Here is a 21,607-nt window from a genome sequence, read left to right on the forward strand (position 1 = left end):
CAAGATGTGGAAACCCACGAACCCTGGCGTCAGACAATGGTTCCCAGTTCATCAGTTCAACATTCAAGCAGTTCTGTGAAGCAAACCGAATCTGTCACCTGACCACAGCTTCGTATCACCCGCGGTCGAATGGAGAGGCTGAAAGGTTTGTTGATACACCGAAAAGGGGACTCAAGAAGCTTGTCAAGGGGACAAATATGGCCACATTCCTGTATCTCCAGATCTTTTTATCCCCGTACCGCTCAACCCCGAATCGAAACGCTCCTGAAAGAAAGTCACCTGCAAAACACCCAGTTCAACAGATGTCACAACACCATCAAACGGGAGTTCGAAGCAGATGATCTGGTCTAAGCAGAGGCTCACCGACGCAACGCAACAGAGTGTGGAGCGTAAAATCCGAGTGAACTACAACGTTTTTTAGATAATGGACGTCTCATTTGCTCGCACACAAATCAGCTGAAGCAACGCCATGATGATTGTGAAAGCTCTTCAGTTTCACTCAACCTGCCACTATCCATGCAGCTGGATGAGTTCAACCTCCAACCGATGAGGCCCGTTGTTCTTGAGGTTCCAGATGAACCAGCCGTCCCTGTAGTTCAAGAAGCTCTCCCAATCGTACCTGAAGGTGAACCAGATGACGATTTTCAAGATACATAATCGGCCAGTAGCCGTTCTCAGTCTCCTGCACAGCCAGACCGTCCAGTCCGGAATCGTAGGATCTCAAATTGGCTGAATTCCTACGATCTCTTTTAAAAGGGGAGATGTTATGATAGTCAAGTAAACCTTGTCCTGTTGTCAAGGGTATGAAATAACAGCTGTGAAAAAAATGATAGTTATTTTTATCCCGACCACCGAAGAAAGTAGATGTAATAAAATATATCTTAACAGTAATTCATTTTTGAAGACCACAACATTAATATTCGTTTAGCAAAATGAGAGTCACATGCATTCATTCTTGTAAGAAATAACTTTTTCGAAAAGCTCGTCATGTCAAATGTTTTAATGAACAACAGTCCATCCCCATGCAGTGCTACATTTAAAATAACCATCTTCTATTAGAACTGCAAACCATGCATTTAGAATCTCTGTTGAAAAATCTCGTTAAATATTCATAATGAAGTTAGCTTAAATGAATAATTTATCCTAGATTGAAGTGTACTATTGTTATCACATATTTTACATATAGTTTGTTACAAAATAGTCAAAACTCATCGATTTAATTTCTAGACTAGAATACTGGTTTAAGGGAAAGTGGCGTAAAACGGTTAAAGTTTCAGTTTTTTAAAATCGAACAATCACCTAAGGGGGGAATAAAGGAAAAATGTTGATGCCAAATGTCTTAAAATTGCAAGAAACGTGTCATCCCGAAAAAAAAAGTTTTGTCAAAAATCGACACTCTGAGACTTAGTCGTTTTTTCGGAATACGAGGCAAAACGCGTGGTTTTGAGATAACAGTAAATATCGACGTTTCGTGTAATTATAAGACATTTGGCATCAAAAAAAAATTTTTGAAAAAAAAACCATTTCCGGTAATTTTTCGGTTTAAAAAAAACCCAAATTTTAACGTCTGCGCCTCTAATAAATGAAGTCCGATTGAGCTAATACTTTGCATTGGGTATATTATCGTACAAATCAATTTTACACAGCAATTCCCGAATGAAAAAGTTACAGGAGGGTTGTGTCCGAGACACGACCGCATAGTTGACGTAGGATTTCGTTAGGCTATCTGTTGATTTTGGGTATATTTGAAGAATTACATCGGATGTCTCTGTTAGGGACCTGCCGCATGTGTCGTCAATGTCGACCAATCAGAAGTGGATATTTACGTTAGGATAGCAGTTGAGATTTTTCAATTGTTCGACAGTTAGTTTCATAACATATATTATTTTCTTCAATATTAAAAAATTGTTATGGAGTGCCGAAATCGATTGATGCAAAAATTTCATCAATCCATCATGAAATAACTGAGCAATAAGCGTTTGTTCCCTAAAGACGTAATCCTACGTCAAAAACGAGATAGAGTTAGTGGGGGTAAAGTGGGCACGTGGGATAAAGTGGTCACCTGCTTGTTTGGTAGTATAACTATTGACTCTCGACACCGTATTGATAGTCATCTTATGTTTGAAGAAATTCATAACTTTTGAGTCACCCTGGAGCTGTCGCATGTCAAGATATCTATCATAAGGGGTCCCTTTTGTGGTTTTGAAAAACAAAATAAAAATATGAAAATATGCTAAAATATGCCACCCCAACCAGAACCAAGTCTCATTTTGAAAAACGTTATGTTTTTTCTACTACGTATGAGAAAATTCCAAATACTACAAATACTAAGTAAATAGGCCTAGCTAATTTCATACATGTACCTACTGTTTCAGTAATGATTTAAACAAATTTGGCCAAGGAAACACGTATAAATCTATCACTTCTAGCGTGATATGTGCGAGTGACCACTTTGCCCCACAGGTGACCACTTTACCTCTTCACAAAAAAAAGATCAATTTTTCAACCTTTTTTCTAGTAATGAAAAATGTACTATTTTCAATTTTCATAATGAAAACCGCTTACTATCTTCAACGACAATAAGTTGAGCTACAATATTCTTCGAAGAACGGGAATTTTAGTGGCATGTGGACACATGAAATGGGCATTTTCCTTATCTCCCCTAACTATTTTTGATGGCACCTTTTAATGGCCTCGTATTCCGAAAGAAACGACTAAGTCTCAGAGAGTAGATTTTTGACAAAAAAAAAAATTTTTTGGAGATGACAGTAGAACTCGACGTTTCATGCAATTTTAAGACATTAACATTTTTTTTTCGAAGATCCCGATTTCCTTTACTCCTCCCTTGGGCGATTTTTGATTTTCAAAAAAACTCAAACTTTGACCGCTTTGCACCACTCTCCCTTCAGTCCGATTGAGCCGATATTCTGCATAGGGTGTTTTTTCGGGGTGGTGAACATTTTTTACGTGGTAACTTTTTGAAATTCGAGATGACCATTTTCATTGGCACCCTAATGCACGACAATCGGTTATGTAAACAGAAATTGAGTATCGCAACAAACTGGCGTTGGTAACATAGCTAAAATAGCTTTTTCTTTCAAGTGTACATATTTCTTACTGCCTGTTGATATCTTAAACATATTTTTTGTCAAAAAGTATTTTCTACTCAGTTTAAGGTTCAATCTTAGAAGTGAAACAATGAATTAATATATATAGAGTGCGGAAACCAGCTGAAACTCGATGTCTGTTCAAAATCGGTAGCCGTCTTGTGGTTCATTAAATTACAATCGAGGTGTGAAGCCGCTTGCGTTTCTAATTTAAATTGAATGACGTTTTTGATTTCAATTTAATGACACCTTTCAGTTGGCAGTTTGTTGTCACATAATATGTGCACTTACCCTCGTGCTTTCCTCCTCCTTTCGCGTATGATCGGCAATGTACGTGACACCGTCCATCGCTTTGTGGAGCTCCGGGCACGTGAGCCATCGATTCCGCACTGACTTATCCTTGCAGTCGGCGCCACCGCCGCTTCCGCCGAGGCCACTGTCCGTGGTGTTGATAATCGGCACGCTTGGCACGGCCGTCGACGAATCAACTATGCCACCCACGCTGTTATTGTTCGTTAATTGAACGGTACTATCTAAACCAGTTCGTCCATCGTTGAGGAAAAGACTATTACAACAGCTTAGATTACTCCTAGTAGTAGTGTTAGTTGCAGTGTTAATTATCACATTTGTGCTAGTTTTGCTCGGCTTCCCAACGCTAACCCCTCCCGCCAGGTTCGTTTGGAAGGTGCTGTGGGGATCGAGTAGGGCCGCACCAGCACTCGACAGGCCACCGGTTGTCGTCTGGTGTGGATTTGGCACTGCTGTACTGACCGACGACAAAAGGTTTACATTAATCGGTGACATCGGGGAGTTGTGATGGTTGTGATCTTGATAGGGTAATGTTAAATCATCCATCAGGTCGATCCCACGCATGCCGTGATGATAATGGTGATGATGACTGGCACCGTGATGATGATGCGTCGGGCTACCGTGCAGCCGACAAGTGTTTATGCTGGAACAAGAAAACAACCGAGTTAGAATCCTGATTAAACCCTCGGGACGCTCATAAAAACACAAGCCGGACAGACGGATTATAGTCACATTGCTTCACGTTGATTCGGGGGGTCATGCAAACAATCCGGTCCAATTGATAGTAGTAACTGGCCGAAACTGAAGCAACAACATACAATTAACTTTGCCTTCAGCTTCTATTCTAGAGAATACAACAAACACTTCGGGATTACATCTTGATGATCACACGAACGATAACAACATTCACAGGGAATACATTCCAATTTACAACGATATCATGTGATGTGATGTATGTGATGTGTTGTTTGTGATAGGATGTTGATACATAATTATGGATGATGGGATATATGGTTGTATAATTGACAATGATGTAATGAGCAAGGCAATGTTCGTATGATAGATACTAATTTTTATTCACGGTGAACATAAATATTCAACAGAAAAGCTCCAAGATATAAATATTATGCTGCCAAAATTTATGATATTCAAGCTTGTATAATTAAACCATGGAGGGGAAACCGCCTCATGAAAGCATACTCAAATCATACAGCAACGAACGTTTTGTAACAATTTCTACTTGTCGCATAACATTTTAACAGTAATTGGAAATTATTTCTTTTCATCAATTCTTCGTCTGCATCTTTCAATTTGCAATACATCTCAGTTCGAACATGTATGTAACTATTTTCAGAAATGGACTGGAACATTACTCGAGCTTCACCTAATTCTAGCTATACTCTTTTTTTAACTAATTTCTATATCTTTTATTCACTTTTTTATTTTAACTCTATTTTGAGGAAAAATGCACAGTGTCACATTTACCCGAAAGACATTCACCCGAATTCCAATCACCCGAATGTAACAAATACCCGAATGCGACAGATACCCGAATGCAACATTTACCCGAATGTACTATTTAAAGCTATATATAATTAGAAGGTATTTTTATATTTAATTCTGATAAGCGTTATTAAAATGATCACATTTATACATTAACTGGTAACGGCCTTGTTTACCATATGTTTCAAATTTATGAGAAATATATATAGTACCACTCGTTTATTAATTAAATCATTAAGATTCTAGAGGTTCTAGATTCTAGAGCATGGTCACTCGAATAACTTTAATTAGAATAGAAAATTTACCTGAAAGGTAAATAATCCCGAACCAGAAAGAAAGAAATATTTAAAAACTATTCAAATTTTCGGATAGTACATAAAAATCAGTTCAATACAATCCGACAGAGCAGCTCTTTTTTAATTTTTGTATTGAAGTATGAATGATACATTTCAAAGCAACGATTAAAAGATTCGTAATACACCAGGCAAACGTATGTCCAACTAAAAGATCGTCTCCTATGTTTCAAACTAATCGGGCAATCAGTGAAACACAGGTTTGCTTGCGAGGGGCCACTGCTTCCGACGACGGGTCGGCGGCCGACTCGGATTGCGTCTGCTGGGCCTTGGTTCCTCATTCACGTTAGATGGGGTTTTCGCTCTCATTATATTGATCTCAGAATAAATTCCATTACGAAAAAATAAATTCATAAGAAAAATTGCGCTGCGGTCTTGTTAATACCATACCATTTTTTATAACCAATTCTTCTCACATTTCCAAGCCATTTATGCTTCATATTTTTCATGTTAAAATTATCTGGTGAACTTTCGAAAAAATATTCCAAGGTCCGTGTTTATTTCTAAAAAAACTCTTAGTAGCAATTCCAAATGAAATCGTCCTAAAAATGCAGATTTTCAAAACATGTATTTTTGATTCGAATGAAAGTTTGTATCCTGTTTAGGTTGGAAGATATATGAGTTTTCCACAGCAATAGGGATTTTTTTTACTCAAGTTTAACTTTTGAAAAGGACGTATCGATTTTTAGTAAGAGGAATCTTTGATGATTTATATCTCAAAAACTATGCGTTGTACCGAAATAGTGTCCTGGAAAAAGTTACAGAGTATTGATGTTAAAATGTGAAAACAAAATTAGTACTCTTTTTTTCCATTACAAAAAAAACTTTAATCTGCAATATCTAAAATATGTATTTTTTGATGTTTTTTTGAATTTTTTCATATAAATTTAAAATGAGTCCAAGTCCATATAAAATGAGTTCAAGATGGTAAAACTATTGTTGACAAACTTTGTGGAAGATCGATTTTTTATGAGTTTCCGAAACATCGAACTTTTGTTTGTTAACAATCATTTTTAGCCACAAATTATGAATCCTGATGTTATTTAAACCAAAACAGCTCTTTATCAATACAATGAAGCCATTCTCGAGATATTTGAAAAAATATTTCTTATTGTCTTTTTTTATAGTAAATAGGCTCTTTGAATATGTTTGTCGTGTTATACCGTCATGTTCATAAAATTTTATAAATTTTAATTTTCAACAACTTTTCCAAATACATCACTAAGGTAAAAATATATGTTTAGAAGTTATGTTGAAAAATATTTGAAGACATGTGTATTAAAACTCCTAAACATAACATTGGTAACGTTTATGGGCCCAATCGCAGAACTACTCATTGATTGATTTTCTAAATGACCCCTTACAATTTCCTTTTACTATCAATTTTCTAGTACTTCACCAAAACTCGTCATTATAATATGAAATTATTTTCAGACACGATTCTCGTTCAAGATTCGTTCACTTGCAAATTACATATTTCTTCGTTACATGTAATAAGTGTTTAATACGTGAAATATAATAATATGAAGACAGCTAAAAAAACATCGATATAACTTACATTTCACTTTCAAAACTGAACGTTGTATCGAATTGTACGTTATATCCAAGCATAATAAAGAATTCAGATAGCTCATATTACTTTATTGTGATCCTATTTGGGTAGATTACCAACTTAATGATGAAAAAATATAACTAGAAGGTGAACCAACCTTTCTCATGACGTTTCCCTTCATACTGTGGATTGAGAGTAAATAGATAAAATGACCGTTTACTTGTCAAGAGAAAAACTATTTTTCCGTAACACTGTCCTTCTTTAGTATTTGGGAGACTTGTTGTTAGTTGTATGGATTATTCATATAATTTTACAATTTCAATCCTATTTTTTATAGAAAAATGAATTTCAATTTTAAAAATATTTTTTTTCAGTGTATTTTTAAAATTTTTGTTGGTAATTGCATGGTCTATTTATATAATTTTAGTTCAGAATTAAAAAGGAATAATAAAAAAAATGAATTTCAATTTTTAAAATATGTTTTTTTCAGCGAAATTTTTCTGATTTTTTTGTATATTTTATGAAAGATTAAATTATTTCCTATATTTCATTCTCTGACTTAAATTTTCTTAAAATTTTTATAATAATTTTTTTAAAAAAAGTTTTAAAAAACTTGAAATTAAAAAAAAAAATCCAACTTAAAAACTGTAACAACTATAGAATTTTGGTGAGACAATGAAATATAGGAAACTGTACAAGCTTTTATTGAAAAATAGTGAATTTGAAATTTGAAAAAAATATTTTGAAAATCAAAATTCGTTTTTCTCAAAAACATATTTTTTTAAGTTCAGAACGAAAACTATATGGATAGTCCATACAACTACCAACAAGTCTCCCATACATTGCAAGAAGGGCACTGTTATTTTGGCGACTTTTTCGATAATTTTTATGGATTTTTTTCAGTGTAATTTAAACACGGAATGGTATGCTTTTATGAAAATTTAAATAATTTCCTATATTTAATTCTTTGACCAAAATTTGGTAGATACATATTATATTTTTTGAATTAGAACTTTTTGTAAAAAAATATTAAAAAACTGGCCCTTTTCAAAAGGTAGTCTATTTTTTTGGAGATTCCAAGTATTTGCATAATGAGTAATGCTCAAATGAGTTCATATTATATAATTTTTTTTCTCAAAACGCTTTGTATGACGTCTGCTTATTATAACCACCCTTCGATGTGATTATAAAAGGATTCCACTGTATGTGTAATATTTCTATAGGACCCTCCTCCTCCTTCCAGAGGAGGGAGGGGTGGCAAACCATCATAGAAACATTTATTGTACTCTAAAAACCTCACATACCAATTTTGGTTCCATTTGCTTTATTAATTTTCGAGTTATGTAGAAATATGTGTTTTGTTTGTATGGGAGCATCCCCCCATTTTAGAGAAGGGAGGTATGCCAAACCATCAACGAAACATATCTAGTACCCAAAAACCATCACATGTCAAGTTTGGCTCCATTTCCCTGATAAGTTCTCTATTTGTGCAGAAATTTGTTTCTCATTTGTATGGCAGTCCCCTCTTAGAGAGGGGGGAGAAGTGTCGAACTACCATAGAAACGTTTGTTGTCCCCTAAAATCTCCACATGCAAAATTTGGATACATTTGATGGTTTGGTTCTCGAGTCACGCAGAAATTTGTATTTCATGTGTATGGCAGCTGTGCTCCCGTATCCGAGTGGTTAGCGTCCCACACTATCATGCCGGGGGTTCGGGTTCGATTCCCGTTCTGGCCGGGGGATTTTTCGTCAAATAATTCTTCCGGCTTGCACTGTGGAACACACTGGAACACTGGAACGTTAGTGCCATCCAAGAAGAAGAAGAGTGTATGGCAGCTCCCCCTTGAAGATCGGTTCAGTAATTTCCGATTCATAAGAATCAGAAAGACAGACAGAAATCCATTTTTCATATATACACTAGGGTGGCAATGGAAGTATGTGAAAAATTCCGCCATCAAATTTCAAAAACCGACCATGTACATTTTGTTTATTGGTCCAAAAAAGTTTCAGCTCGATCGGACATGATTAAGTCATTTGGCACCGAAACAAAAATCGCTTTTCTAAATCGCTAAATCGCTTGGAACATTTTCGAGGATAAAAAAATCAAAACCTTGAGAGCTTTGAGGCACCCCTAAATCATGTGCGATTCAGCTTAAACTTTGCACAGATCATTTTTTGGACCAATAAATAAAATGTACATGGTCGGTTCTTTAAATTCGATAATTATTTTTTTCCATTCCTTCATTGCCTCTCAGTCCCAAAAGGTCGTTTTTGGGCCAACAATTTTTTTTCGAGATGACACCAGATCTTGAAGTTTCATGCATTTTTAAGTCATTTGGCATTGAAAAAAAATATTCGAAATTTCCTTTCCTTGAAAGATTATCGAGGATCAAAAAATCAAAATTTGAGCGCTTTGAGGCACCCCTAAATCATGTCCGATCGAGCTGAAATTTTGCACAGATCATTTTTCTGGGCCAATAAACAAAATGTACATGATCGGTTTTTTGAAATTTAACATGACCATTTTCGCTCCCACCCTAATATACAGTGACTCGAAATCGTACCCACTATGCAGATCTCTTTTTCCTTCTTTTGAAAGTCGAAAACAAGCTTTTGGAACTTTCTATATAGATAAAGTCATATCCGTAAGGAATATTCACCCATTTATTCATCGATTTCATCCCATTTTATTGACACATTTTTTTTTAACCACTTGATGAATAAATGGATGAATCTCCCTTACGAACATACCAAAAAAACTCGTAGATAATGGCTAAAGGCTGCTAAACACAGTTGCAATGAACAAGGGATACCATAACAAAGATGGAATTCTGAAATTGACCAACGCCTTCGAAATCGAGTTGAAGTCAATTTTCATGCATTCGCACATACATTCGCCATTCTTAGATAAAACAATATAAAACAATACTGAAAACATATAGCAAACCTTTCCGCTCACAAATGACACTATGCCTTTATCTAAATAGAATGTTCCGAAAGCTTGTTTTCGACTTTCAAAAGAAGGAAAAAGAGATTTGCATAATGGGGTACGATTTTGAGTTGCTTGTATGTCGGGCACAGTATTCTATAAATTTCGCACGCGCTTCAGCTGAACATGAAAAATAGTTGAAATATCATGGAAAATGAAATAATTGACAGGATTTTTCGATGCTCATAACTTCATGTCTTATCGTAAATACTACTAAATATATACTAGCACAAAAAACCTCATCTTGCTTTAAAATATAGCAATGTATGAAAAATTGCCTGATTTAATGCAACTTTAGACGCTTCTGCCATAAGACTTTTGAGGCATTATAAGATTAATTTAAATTATGGAAACCTCATAGCATTCTCAAATATCACTAAAGCTATCGAATGAGTTTGAATCAACAAATGTTTAAAAGTTCAATTCATATTTTCAATGTGATTTCCACGATCAAGTCATGATGAGGCAAATCGCTACAGTACGAAGAGCTAGTTCACTGTCAGTGTTACCAAATAACACAGTTTTTTTTCTCCAATTCTTGTGTGCATATAACCGTTTTCTCATACCTGTTCTTGTATCATGTAATAAAAACTGGAACGTACAAAATTATTACAATGTTTCGCACTACTAGAATCCATTCAATAACCTAAACCTTAGAATCACAATAAAAACTCATACTTTAAAGACCGAAAGTCTGCCAGCACTTTCATGTACAGCGGCACGTAGAGATATTTTTGTGAACAGCGGCACGTATTAATACATTTGTAAACATAAAATATTGAAATGAAAATTCCTCGGAGTCTCTGGTTCGACAACAAAAAAGGCTCGAAAATACGAGAGCATCTGACGTTCCTAGCAGGCGAGAAACTTATCCGAAGCTGGGTATATACAACGAGTCTAGATTTAATCAAAAGATATGCTTCAAAGTCGTTTGACATTTCGACCCGTTGTTGTGGTGCGTTTTGGACACCATATAGATCATCTTACCCCGTCTGTTTTAGTAATGCATACAATATAATCTTGTAGAATTTTCATCATTTTTATTTGTTTTCCCTATTCGTAATCTTTTTAGTACACATACTTACAAAGAAAACAGACGTGGCTACGTTTTTGATATGAAAAAAAACAATGAATAATGCAGTAAAATACATTTTTGAGCCTTATTTGCTCAAGGTGGGCATTTTACCCCCTGTTACCCTACAACATTGATCAACACAACCAACAATGCCTATATCCCACACGAGTTCCACACAAATATTCCGACTAAAATCAAGAGTGCAGCTTTAATACATATCACATCGAAACAATAACTAACAGAAAATGATTGGATGGGCGATGGCATACGCGATGCGTTGAGGCATAACATTGAAGGATGCTGCTGCTGATGCTGCCCATAAGTGAGATGGCCTTTGCAGAACCAGAAAGAAAGAAAAAACACATCATTGCTTCCACGGTTTTGCGCAAGGCCACCACCACTCGTGGTCAAGTGGTCCCTCCAGAGGAAGTGAATCATCGAAGCGAAACGAAAGAGAACACACACACATACGGAACGGAACGCATGAAGATAGAAAAAAGGCCAGCTGAGCCAATAATCCAAACAATGAACTTTTTTTTTTTCAACTATATTTTAGATGGAGCACTACTATTGGCAGCCTCCAATGGGCTCCATGAGGCCGCGTGTATACCTACCTGTCGCTCGAGTCGAGCAAATGATGATCGAGCAGCACCGAGGGATCGAACGCAATTGTCGGTGGCAGCGGTGGGATGTTGTCACCCATTCCATTGCACGATCGCAACATAAATCTTTGCGAGGCGGCACTGCAATGGCGATTAGAAAGGATTTTTTTTTCGATGAAGATCCGAGAATGGAAATTTAGAGTACGAGTGAAAATTGCGGTTCAGCCACACCGTATTTGTCTGTCGAGAATGGATGAATGGATGAAATGTGTGAATGTGTGAATAGACAAGAATGAAATGGAGGTTTTGTTTTTTTTTTGCTCTGAATCATAATCATTAGAGCGATGATTAGTGAGGATGTGATCATGACGGGCATCGCGAAACGATTTATGTGCAATTTATTTGGCTTTCGGATGAATAGAGTGTGCTTTCCAAATTAGAATTGCGTGCTTTTCATCGTATCGTTATTTATAGTCCAGCGGGAATGAGTTGAAGCTTAGTTGAAGTGAAAAGGTGGATGAACACATTTGGTATCGAAATTTGTGCCTTTCGAATCACTCGGCCAGGATTGGATACTATTCGATATGACACAACGGTGATTTATGGAACTTTGTCTGCCTATGCAAATATTTTACTTGAAATTTATACGGCTTCCCTTTGTACGATGAGTGAAAAATAGATGTTACAGATTACTGATGAATGAACAATCAGACAGCTCAATGCCATTATGCACATTCAAAAATCATAAAAAACAAAATTATTCAAAGTTTTCGTCAAAAAGAAGACATATAGCATAAAGTGAATAGACGAAAAGTCGAGCATTCGAGAATTTGCTAATTCAAATTGGAACACTTGATTTCCCTAATAAGGCATCGTCAACCAATTCTAAAAAAGACCACATGATAAGACAAACTCAATTTCACCCATTTGAAACTGTTTCCCTCAACGATAATCATTTTTTTACTCCTAAAATTCGCTATTTTTCAAATGAATATCGTCTTATGTACACTTACCTAAAATGGTGCAGCGGCTGGTAGATTGGACGGCGCATTACGAGCAGCTTTGGGAGGTGGTTGATGAAGATCGTACGAACCCAGGGTGCCATCGTGTGCGTTTGGGGCGATCGGAAGTGTATATTGAGCACAATCACGGTCACGCATATACTGCCGGAAAAGAAGGGAACATTAAAACCACCATTAATTCACTTTAGATAATGCGACAGGACGTGTGTAAATTGCAGGAGAGTCAACACGAAAATTGAGTACAACACACAAAAGTAATGCACCTTCGGGGCGTGGGAGTGGAAATTCAATTAGGTGTGAAATAAAATTAATTATTGCAGCATGGTACAAACATAGCTATATGTACATTGGGTGGTTGGTCTGGTCTGGTCGAGGTGCAGTGCCTCATTTCATGGCTGGTGGGAAATTGGTAGGGAAATCGGCTTACCTGAACGTGTCGAGGATCATCGTGAAGAGCACGAACTTCCCCAGTAGGGGCACCACCAGCGATGTCGGTGGAATGATTTCCGCCAGCAGCAAGAAGAACACAGTCAGCGAGAGCAGGATGGATATGCTTAACGATACCTTTATGAATATGGACACGATGAGAGGTGAGAGCCCAGGAAATGAAACAGAGAGCAGATACAAAAAGGAAATGTAATTACGTTTCATTGAATAAATTAAATGCTTCGGATCAGTTTAGTGGGTGTGGAATAGGGAAGTCAAGTTTTTATTTCATTGCTCTTCGTGAGAGCTTATGGCAGACCGTAAAGCTCTCTGCCATCAGACGATGAGTCTATACATATATCATAGTCATTCGATGGCAATTATTTATTCATAGTTCGATCTACTGTGAATCTCTTTGATCTCACAATAATAATAAATTTTAACTTATTCGAAACCAAGTACCATTGTCAGTTGGAGTCTGTGCATCACGTCCCGTGTATATGAGGAAATTGAACTGAATGAAATTTGTGTTCAGTTGTGAGATCAACGAACGAATGCATAATCCCAAATAAACTGATCCTAATCCAATTCATAAACGGATACGGATTGTGTATGATCTGTTGCTCCAATCGATTAAGTAGTGTTATAAAGATTTTTGCATCTCCCTTCTTTTATGTGTATGGTCAGGGTGATTCGCAATGAATCAATCTCTTTTATATGTTTTAATTTACATAAATGAAGGTACTAAAAATGTAATTTATTTTGTCATTGGAAAGCACATATTAATTTAGAGCAGGGGTTCTCAAAGTGGTCGATATCGACCCCTTGGGGTCGATACTGATTTCTCAGGGGTCGATATGAACGAATATTGATTTTGGGGGTCGACGAGGTCTAAAAATTGACCCCCATTAATTAACACAAGTTCTTGTTTGAAACATTAAAGATACAGTATAAGTTGTGTTACGTGATACATATTGATTTCTAGAAGAAAGTATTATTGTTGTACTAAACTCAACAAATGGATCAGCGCGCATAAGTTCGTATAAGATGAAACATTTGGCATGTGCATTTGACATTTGCGTTCTGGAATTTGTTGAATACACTCATTTACTAATTTAATTCAAATGATTACATTAGTAGAAATAGAAAAAAAGAAGGTGATTTTTCATAAAAATTTATTAATAACGTGCGATTTATATATTTTTTTTTTCAAAAATTAATTGCCTAGTCCAGTATTTGTGAATTATTGGTATCAACTTACTTACAATTAAATTAAACTATATATATAAAAATCTCGTGACACGGTGTTTGTTACCGAACTCCTCCGAAACGGCTCGACCGATTTTGATGAAATTATACTCAAAATACTTGGTAGGTATGAGAATAGGTTGTAAACTATATATGATACCGGTAGGATACCGATAACCATACATTTAATACCGAATTGGGTGGCTCTATGCAGAAAAAAAGATCTGGATAACCTATAACCTTAAATTTTGACCCCAATTCCCTATTTTTAATTGCGATTATATTATTTTTGTGTCAAAAATATTCTAATAATCTAACCGTTCTTCGTTTTTTCAACAGAACAAATTCATTTAAGTTGTTCAATGACTGATGGCGTAATGCCCGCTTCATTGAACATCCACAAATACACAAGTAACATCAATTCATCTAAAGCAGGGAGCATCTCCGACGAGCTGGAAGCCTTTTTGAATGAGCACAATGAGTTATCGAAATTCTTCAATACATTAGTGTGTTTTATTCAACACCCAAAATATTCACTAGAAATAATTTATTTGGCAGAACAACGTTACAACGTATACCAGGCAGCTAGTATTTATATAATTTTACATCTATTTATTTTGTTGAGTTATGATGAGAAAATAATGTCAAGTTTACTAGTTTAACCCATGCTCGCCAGACTTCCAGATTTGTCTGTAATCTTCCAGACATTGGTAAAGCATCCAGATGTCCAGACCATCCTTTGTCTAGTCCAGACTTTCTGCACTTTGCCCAATTTTTTCCAGATTTAAAAAAAATTGCAATCAAATTTGACTTTATTGAGTTCGTTTGGAAAGCTAGTTTGTGCTAGTTTTATTGAAACAGTTTTTTAAAATGACATCACTGATTTTACCAAAGGAATTGGGAGCTGGCTTACTCAAAGCACCGATTTCTACAAAGTATGTTGTAAAGATATAAAGTGTCTTGGAGAATTGAAGGATTTCTTCAAGCATGCTGCGACTGAGAAGTACAAAAGAGACTGCTGTGATCACGAGTGTTCTCGGAGATAGTCAACACGAGGAGCCCATTAGTCATTTATGAAGCAATCCGTTCAGTTTGATTTAAGAAGAAATTGTCACTAGCCTCAAGATAGCCGAACACTGTTTGTTCGGAGGTTCAATAATTGACACTTTTTGACAGTTAAGGTTTGGTTTGAAATTTATACAAATACTATTTTGTTTGCCACTCTTCAATTATCAACAGTGGCAAACAATGTCAAACATCGAACATGAAAAAATTGCATACCAAATTTATTTAATCGGATATAGCGCTTATAGGGCAAGGACCATGACTTCGCCAGGCAACTTTCTTTCCATCGCTTTTAACTATAAAGTATATTTGCTATAGTTCTGACTAATGCTCTTTGATTCGAGTGTTCCACGACGTTTCATGGTATTGGATATTGTTTTCACAAATGAGTTCATGCAAACGCTAAAAGATCTGAATGAAGTTGCGTTTCATCAACAAAATTACGAGAGCTTAGAAAATGTGTAGGTTGAGTCAACGGCTCAACAACTCATTAGGGAGTACGTAAACGATGGAAAAATATCTGTTGATCGGCTCGACGAATTAAAGGCTAATGTAATGCATCAACTTCAACTTCAACGACTCGATTATGATAAATCAGACTATGCTGGACCCGTCCAATATCATCAGAAGAAAACATCAAACTACCTACTGTTCTACCGCTTACTGAAAATTTTCCTAATCTGGTTCCCAGAGGAATGATTCAGCCAATTTAGTTCAGAGAGCTGCGCAATGTTGATTTTTCCGATTATTCTCCGGATGAACGAACCAATGTAGTCATGTTTTGGGGTAAACTTCTATTCACAACTACCCCTGGTGGTGAAATAGCATTCCCGCAATTGAGAAATCTGTTCCCAAAAATTAACTGAGCACCGAAGAAAGTGGTTCGGTGCACATGGCTGCAACCATCAAGTTTAAGTATAATGCGTCGATATATGATAAGAAAAAATAACTATTTAAACATTCAGACGTAAAAATGTTGAATTTGTTGAATTATATAGAATTTAAATTTTTGCAGTTCTAGTCCTGAGAAGGTCCTTTGTGGACAAATTCAATCCAAACTACTTCTTCCCCTGCCTTAAGAAAGATACTCCATTGTCATTGCTCGTCAGTAAACCGTGTCCGCTTCCACATATATCAAACGACGTTCTCGTGAAAATGTTTCGATGAAATTCGCAGTTAAATATATAAAAAATGTCGAAAATGTTCAGACAAATCCAGACTTTTGATTTTCCAACATCCAGATTCCTGTTCAAAACACCTTGCAACCCTGGCTTAACCCTTCATAAGGCCGTGGAAACTAGGCAAGTAAACGACTCAAACACAATATCTTTTATAAAAAATAAACTATTGAAACAGTTAAAAAAAATTGGTGGCAATATAGTTGTCACTGCCCGTTAACCCCAAAAAATCATTAAGTTCATTTTATTTTGCCTTTGGTCATACCCAAAATTTATCTCTGGTGCAACGAAAAAATTTTTTGTTGTTTAGAATTACGAAGAAAAAATATTAAATTTGAATTTTTCATCAAATACACCATTTTTTTTATTGAGAAACTGCATGAACTTACACAGCAGATTCTAAGTATAACGCTTACAGTGAAAAACATATCAACTTGTTGCATATTCAACAAATTCAAACAGAATTTTTCGCCGGCGCTCTGAAATCGCGTTTTTTTACATAAAAATAACTTCCAAATCAATATCGTACATTTTTAGCAGCCCTAAAAAAATTGAGTATTGCCAGGAAGAAGTCTTAATAATATTCCAAGTGCGGCAAAAAATATTTTCTGGTGGTGACAATATAGTTGTTACGGCCTTATAACAGGTCAACCAACCGCAAAGTCTTTAAATTAGTAAAAATTCTGTATGAATAAGACAAAAAACATGAAATATTTTTCTTTTTAATTTGGTTATAGGGGTCTAAGGCATCACTTAATTCTGGAAAAGGGGTCTTTTGCCCAAAGTAGTTTGAGAACCCCTGATTTAGAGTGAATTTTCACGCTGGGTTCAGAATATCACTTGTATAATGTACCTTTGAAGCTACTTACAACATGAGATTGTGATCCTGTCATTGGATATATAGTTGGAGATATAGTACTTGGAAATATAGTGCACCGGCCATTCGTCACATAAAATTCACATAATCACATAATTGCCACTTCTGCATTGAAATGTATAACTTTTTAACTATGTTTTCTACTGGTCGATGTGGTACATGAGTGTTAAAAACAGGACAAACAGACGCAAATCGGAAGTCCCTTTTTCGACATTTGCAGAAATGGTGGTATTGAAGCGACCCTTTTTGTAGTGAATATACTACCATTTGGCCGTAATGACATGCACCCCCGATTATATAGTCAATGGGTGAAAAACACTGACGAGTAGGAAGTGAATAGAATCTTGTCATGATTTCCGGTTTACTGCTACTGCATCTGAATGACCAGCATAAATGTTGGTAAAACCCTTACGATATAGGTATTTGGTAAAAGAGCGGATATCGTATTCCTGCCATTTTGGAAACGGATATGGTGGCTTTCGATTCATTTAAAACGTCTCTAAAAACCAAAAATGAAGTAAGTGGGAAAAGAAATTCAATATACGTATTAGAGCGAAATAGCGGCAGTAAATGAGCACATGCACAAACGTAACGCTAACGAAAACGGAAACGAATGAAACACCAACGTTCAACTGTCAACGATTAACGCTTAACACTCAACACTCATCACTCATGCGTTCCCTCGGTAGTGAGCGCTTATTCTTCGCTTATCTTCAAGGGCATCAAGGGTCAAAGCTTTCTGAAGATGTTTTCTTTCGTGATTTTCTCTTTTAGATGAATTGAAGCTGAGTGTGCTGAAGGATGAATATCGGTGAATAATGCTGCAAGATTTGATGTACAGATGTACTGCCGTTCTACGCATAGTTGTCCCATGTTACTTTTGACATAGGACTATGTCTTTGATTTCTATATAGAGGGGCCGAAAAATGTAACGATTTATTAAGAGTTTTCAAACGCATATTACTACAAATGGTTATTGCGACATATGTTGTGTTATATATCATTAGACAGGAAATTTATCCAGAATTTTTATTGCTTGAAACATGAACAGTGAATATAGTAAAAAAAGTTAACAATTTGACGATTTAATTGGGTATTTTTTTTCGATTGCACTATCCACTCGCTTCCTCCCGACGCAACGATCAATCTTTTTGCCTAAATTCGGGCGTTAGCTCATAATGTGAGTTGACGCATAAAATGAATTATTCTCTATTTACCGATAATAGGCATTAATTTATATTTATCTATATTATATTGTATGTTGTCCAATCACTTTGTGCTCAATTCATGTTTTTATTGTGTAGGTCTCACTACTAACAATTTGTGTAATTGTGGTCCAGGATGTCATAATATCGAGTTTGTTGTTTGGTTATGTGAAAATGCAATTAATGAACTTAAATGACTGCTGATTTAGTAGAACGAAAGGGGATACCCATGTAAATTAGATTGATAGCTTGAGTAGTCGTGATCTTACCGGACAACGTGGCTAATTTCATTAAACAATAGTATAGTGCTTATAAATAACCCGGTGTATTGCTAAATTGAAATGATTAAAGCTTTTGGTAGACAAATATGCGAGAAAACTTTGATTGCGTTTTTCTCAGTTGCTGATTTTGGAACATAGGACAACTACGCGTAGAACGGCAGTGTGCTCATCTAAATTTTCCATCAAAACACGTCTTGTAGCAAAACTCGAAACATCCTCCCGTGAACTGTATCTGCTCTACATTGAATAATGTAGGACGCGGCTTCCTCATACCCTATGATCAGAAAGTACCGGAAATTTTTGAATGAAATAGAATAGAGCTAAATTTTTATCTCCTTCAATATATGATCCATCTGAAGCAACAACACACATGAACCAACGCTTGACCCAGTCTTCCATGCATCCCCGGTAGACTGAAATCTCTTTCCACGAAGTGGCAACTCTAACTAACTAACAAAAAAAGAAGACGCACGGAGCCATATCAGGTGAATACGGTGCTTGCTCGATGATATTTACCGTTTGCGACGTACAGGCAGATACTAATGATCGGATGGCACCTGATAGATGTGCGTTTCAAGATCGTAGCAACATAAAAAAACTAAACCAGCTCCTGCATGCACGGTACGTTTAATAAAAAAAACTTTGGATGGGTTATACCTACGATATAACCGCAAGGTTGACGTAGGACTGCCGTTGGCTTAGTAATCAATTGTATTTCTTCAATTAGCAATAATCACACCTCGGATGTTCCTCATTGGGTACGATATCGCCCCTGCGCAGAGCTATCTTTCGTGTGTATTGATTAAATAAAGTATAAACTAGTGAATGAATGAAACTATTTACGAATTCAATTGCAAACAAATCCCAATTTGAGTCAATACTTGCATTATGGTAGTAGTTATCGCAGCAAATAGTTATCAACATTTTACCTAATAATCAAACGGTATGCGTAGAAGTTCAGTGAGCTGGTGACATGAAGAGATATCTTCCAATGCAGTCATGAATAATCGAGCCAAAGCGTTGCATTTGACCCCGCTTTTGTAGACCGTGATAGCAAAATAAATTCCGAAGTGTAAAAATGCATGGGGTTATAAAAGTATGGTCGACTTGAATGTATCTGCAATGCCAATTTTCTCAACTTCTTGGTTTCGGAATCTGTATTGGGAAAACACATTCCGGTTTGCAAAAATGCAAGCGAGTACAGAAGTACCCGCTGCTTGCATCTGTTTTGCAATGTCGATTTCCCCAGGCTTTTGGCTTTGTGGTATTGAAGCCTGTGTTAGGGAAATATTCCAATTTGCAAAAACGCAAACGAGTACAAAAGTACCCGCTGCTTGCATCTAATTTGCTATGCCGATTTCCACAGGCTCCATGGTATTGAAGTCTGTGTTAGGGAAACATTCCGATTTCCAAAAACGCAAGCGAGTACAAAAGTACCCGCTGCTTTCATCTATTTTGCAATGCCGATTACCCCTGGCTCCATGGAAGTCTGTGTTAGGGAAACATCCATCCATTCCAGCGATCGTTCCTTAGAGGCGAGTGAACTGCAAAGTTTAAAGCCTCTTAAAAACAAAGAAGAAGAAGAAGAAGATCGTACCTCAATTGTTGCGCAATCATAACTGAGTGGATTTCAGGTCAGATCAGGTTTTGTATGATAGAGACTTGAAACTTTTTCAGTTCATTCATCTCCAGCATTGAGAAAGGCCCTTGGAAAACTTTACTCTACTCCTGCACTATACCTCCACCCACGTTGCCTTGAGAAAGGCACTCGATCCCTCGCCGTCCAGCTCGTCCAGCAACGATTCCGTCCAGTCGGTGTCCACACAAAGAATAATGATGGAGTGAATTTCAAAGCGGCACTCGCTTATATACTGATTGGTGTGATTTCAATAACCTGTTTTGAAAACAATTGAAACAATTGAAACAAGTTTTTGGATCAAAAAGTAACGAGCATATAACGCGTAGACATTTTATCTTTCGAATGAAGTGTTTATCATACCATTTCGTTCAGTTGTTTAGGAGCAATTAACGCTCAAAACTCGTTCTTCGGCTTAACGTTTTCGTTTTCGAACTTTAAACTTACATTCCGGTATAGAAATGAAAGACGTAGTCCTACGTCAAAAATCCCGGTACTTCGATCCACGGTGGCATGTTGGAGGAAATACTTGGAAACAGATTCTCGCACACGTTGATATATGTAGGGGAGCCGCGGGTAAGACGGACAGTGGGGTATAATGGACAGGTGGTTGATTTGCATAGCTACATTATGAATTTCAAATTTCTGTTAATGGGAAACCCTTCTACAAGCTATTCTATAATATTCAAACCATTCTATGACAATGAATACTGATCAAAAGTGTAATAGAGAAACAAAACCTGAAAATCGAACATGATCCCGCGTGTGGATGTAACTTTTGCGGCTTCGATATTAAGCATTTTGAGTGGTTTAATTGCAAAATTTAATTCACTGATGGTTATATTTCGGTTTGTGAGTTGACAGAGAAGCGACAGTAGGTATGTACGGAAAAGTAAAATCATTCGTAAGTGATAAATTTAAATTATTGAAATAATTGCACTGGGGGGGTTGAAATGGACAGTCACACCCATAATAACATCCAATGCATGATGGAAAGTGAAGGGAAGAATATTGAACTCTTTTTTATATTACTTTCTCTTTTGACGTATAACTACGTCTTTCATTAAGGGTGCCAAATCAGAAAACAGGTCACGTTTTTATGAAAAAGACGGGTGGGTAATGTCGGTGACATAACCGGAGTGACGTAGGACTATACAAAGGGGACAGCATTTGCTAAA

At 36.4% G+C, this 21,607-nt stretch overlaps 2 protein-coding genes and 1 pseudogene across 7 annotated transcripts in view; all 3 read right to left on the reverse strand.

Annotated features, from left to right (window-relative positions):
- Positions 1–21,607, reverse strand: part of LOC129763470 (protein stunted-like) — a 418,419-nt gene that overhangs the window by 209,165 nt on the left and 187,647 nt on the right. The window lies entirely within an intron of this gene.
- Positions 1–21,607, reverse strand: part of LOC129763463 (acetylcholine receptor subunit alpha-like) — a 427,268-nt gene that overhangs the window by 28,497 nt on the left and 377,164 nt on the right. For 5 of the 6 annotated variants that reach the window (XM_055762548.1, XM_055762544.1, XM_055762545.1 and 2 more), the window contains 4 exons: positions 12,941–13,077; positions 12,505–12,654; positions 11,504–11,632; positions 3,399–4,059 (listed from right to left, as the gene is read on the reverse strand). In XM_055762548.1, the coding sequence (XP_055618523.1) occupies positions 3,399–4,059; positions 11,504–11,632; positions 12,505–12,654; positions 12,941–13,077 (1,077 nt within the window). The remainder of the gene's footprint in view (positions 1–3,398; positions 4,060–11,503; positions 11,633–12,504; positions 12,655–12,940; positions 13,078–21,607) is intronic. The other variant, XM_055762549.1, reaches the window with a different exon arrangement.
- Positions 19,494–19,577, reverse strand: LOC129763762 (U4 spliceosomal RNA; annotated as a pseudogene).

The sequence above is a fragment of the Toxorhynchites rutilus genome, chromosome 1, assembly GCF_029784135.1.
Source record: "Toxorhynchites rutilus septentrionalis strain SRP chromosome 1, ASM2978413v1, whole genome shotgun sequence".
Classification (NCBI taxonomy): Eukaryota; Metazoa; Arthropoda; class Insecta; order Diptera; family Culicidae; genus Toxorhynchites; species Toxorhynchites rutilus.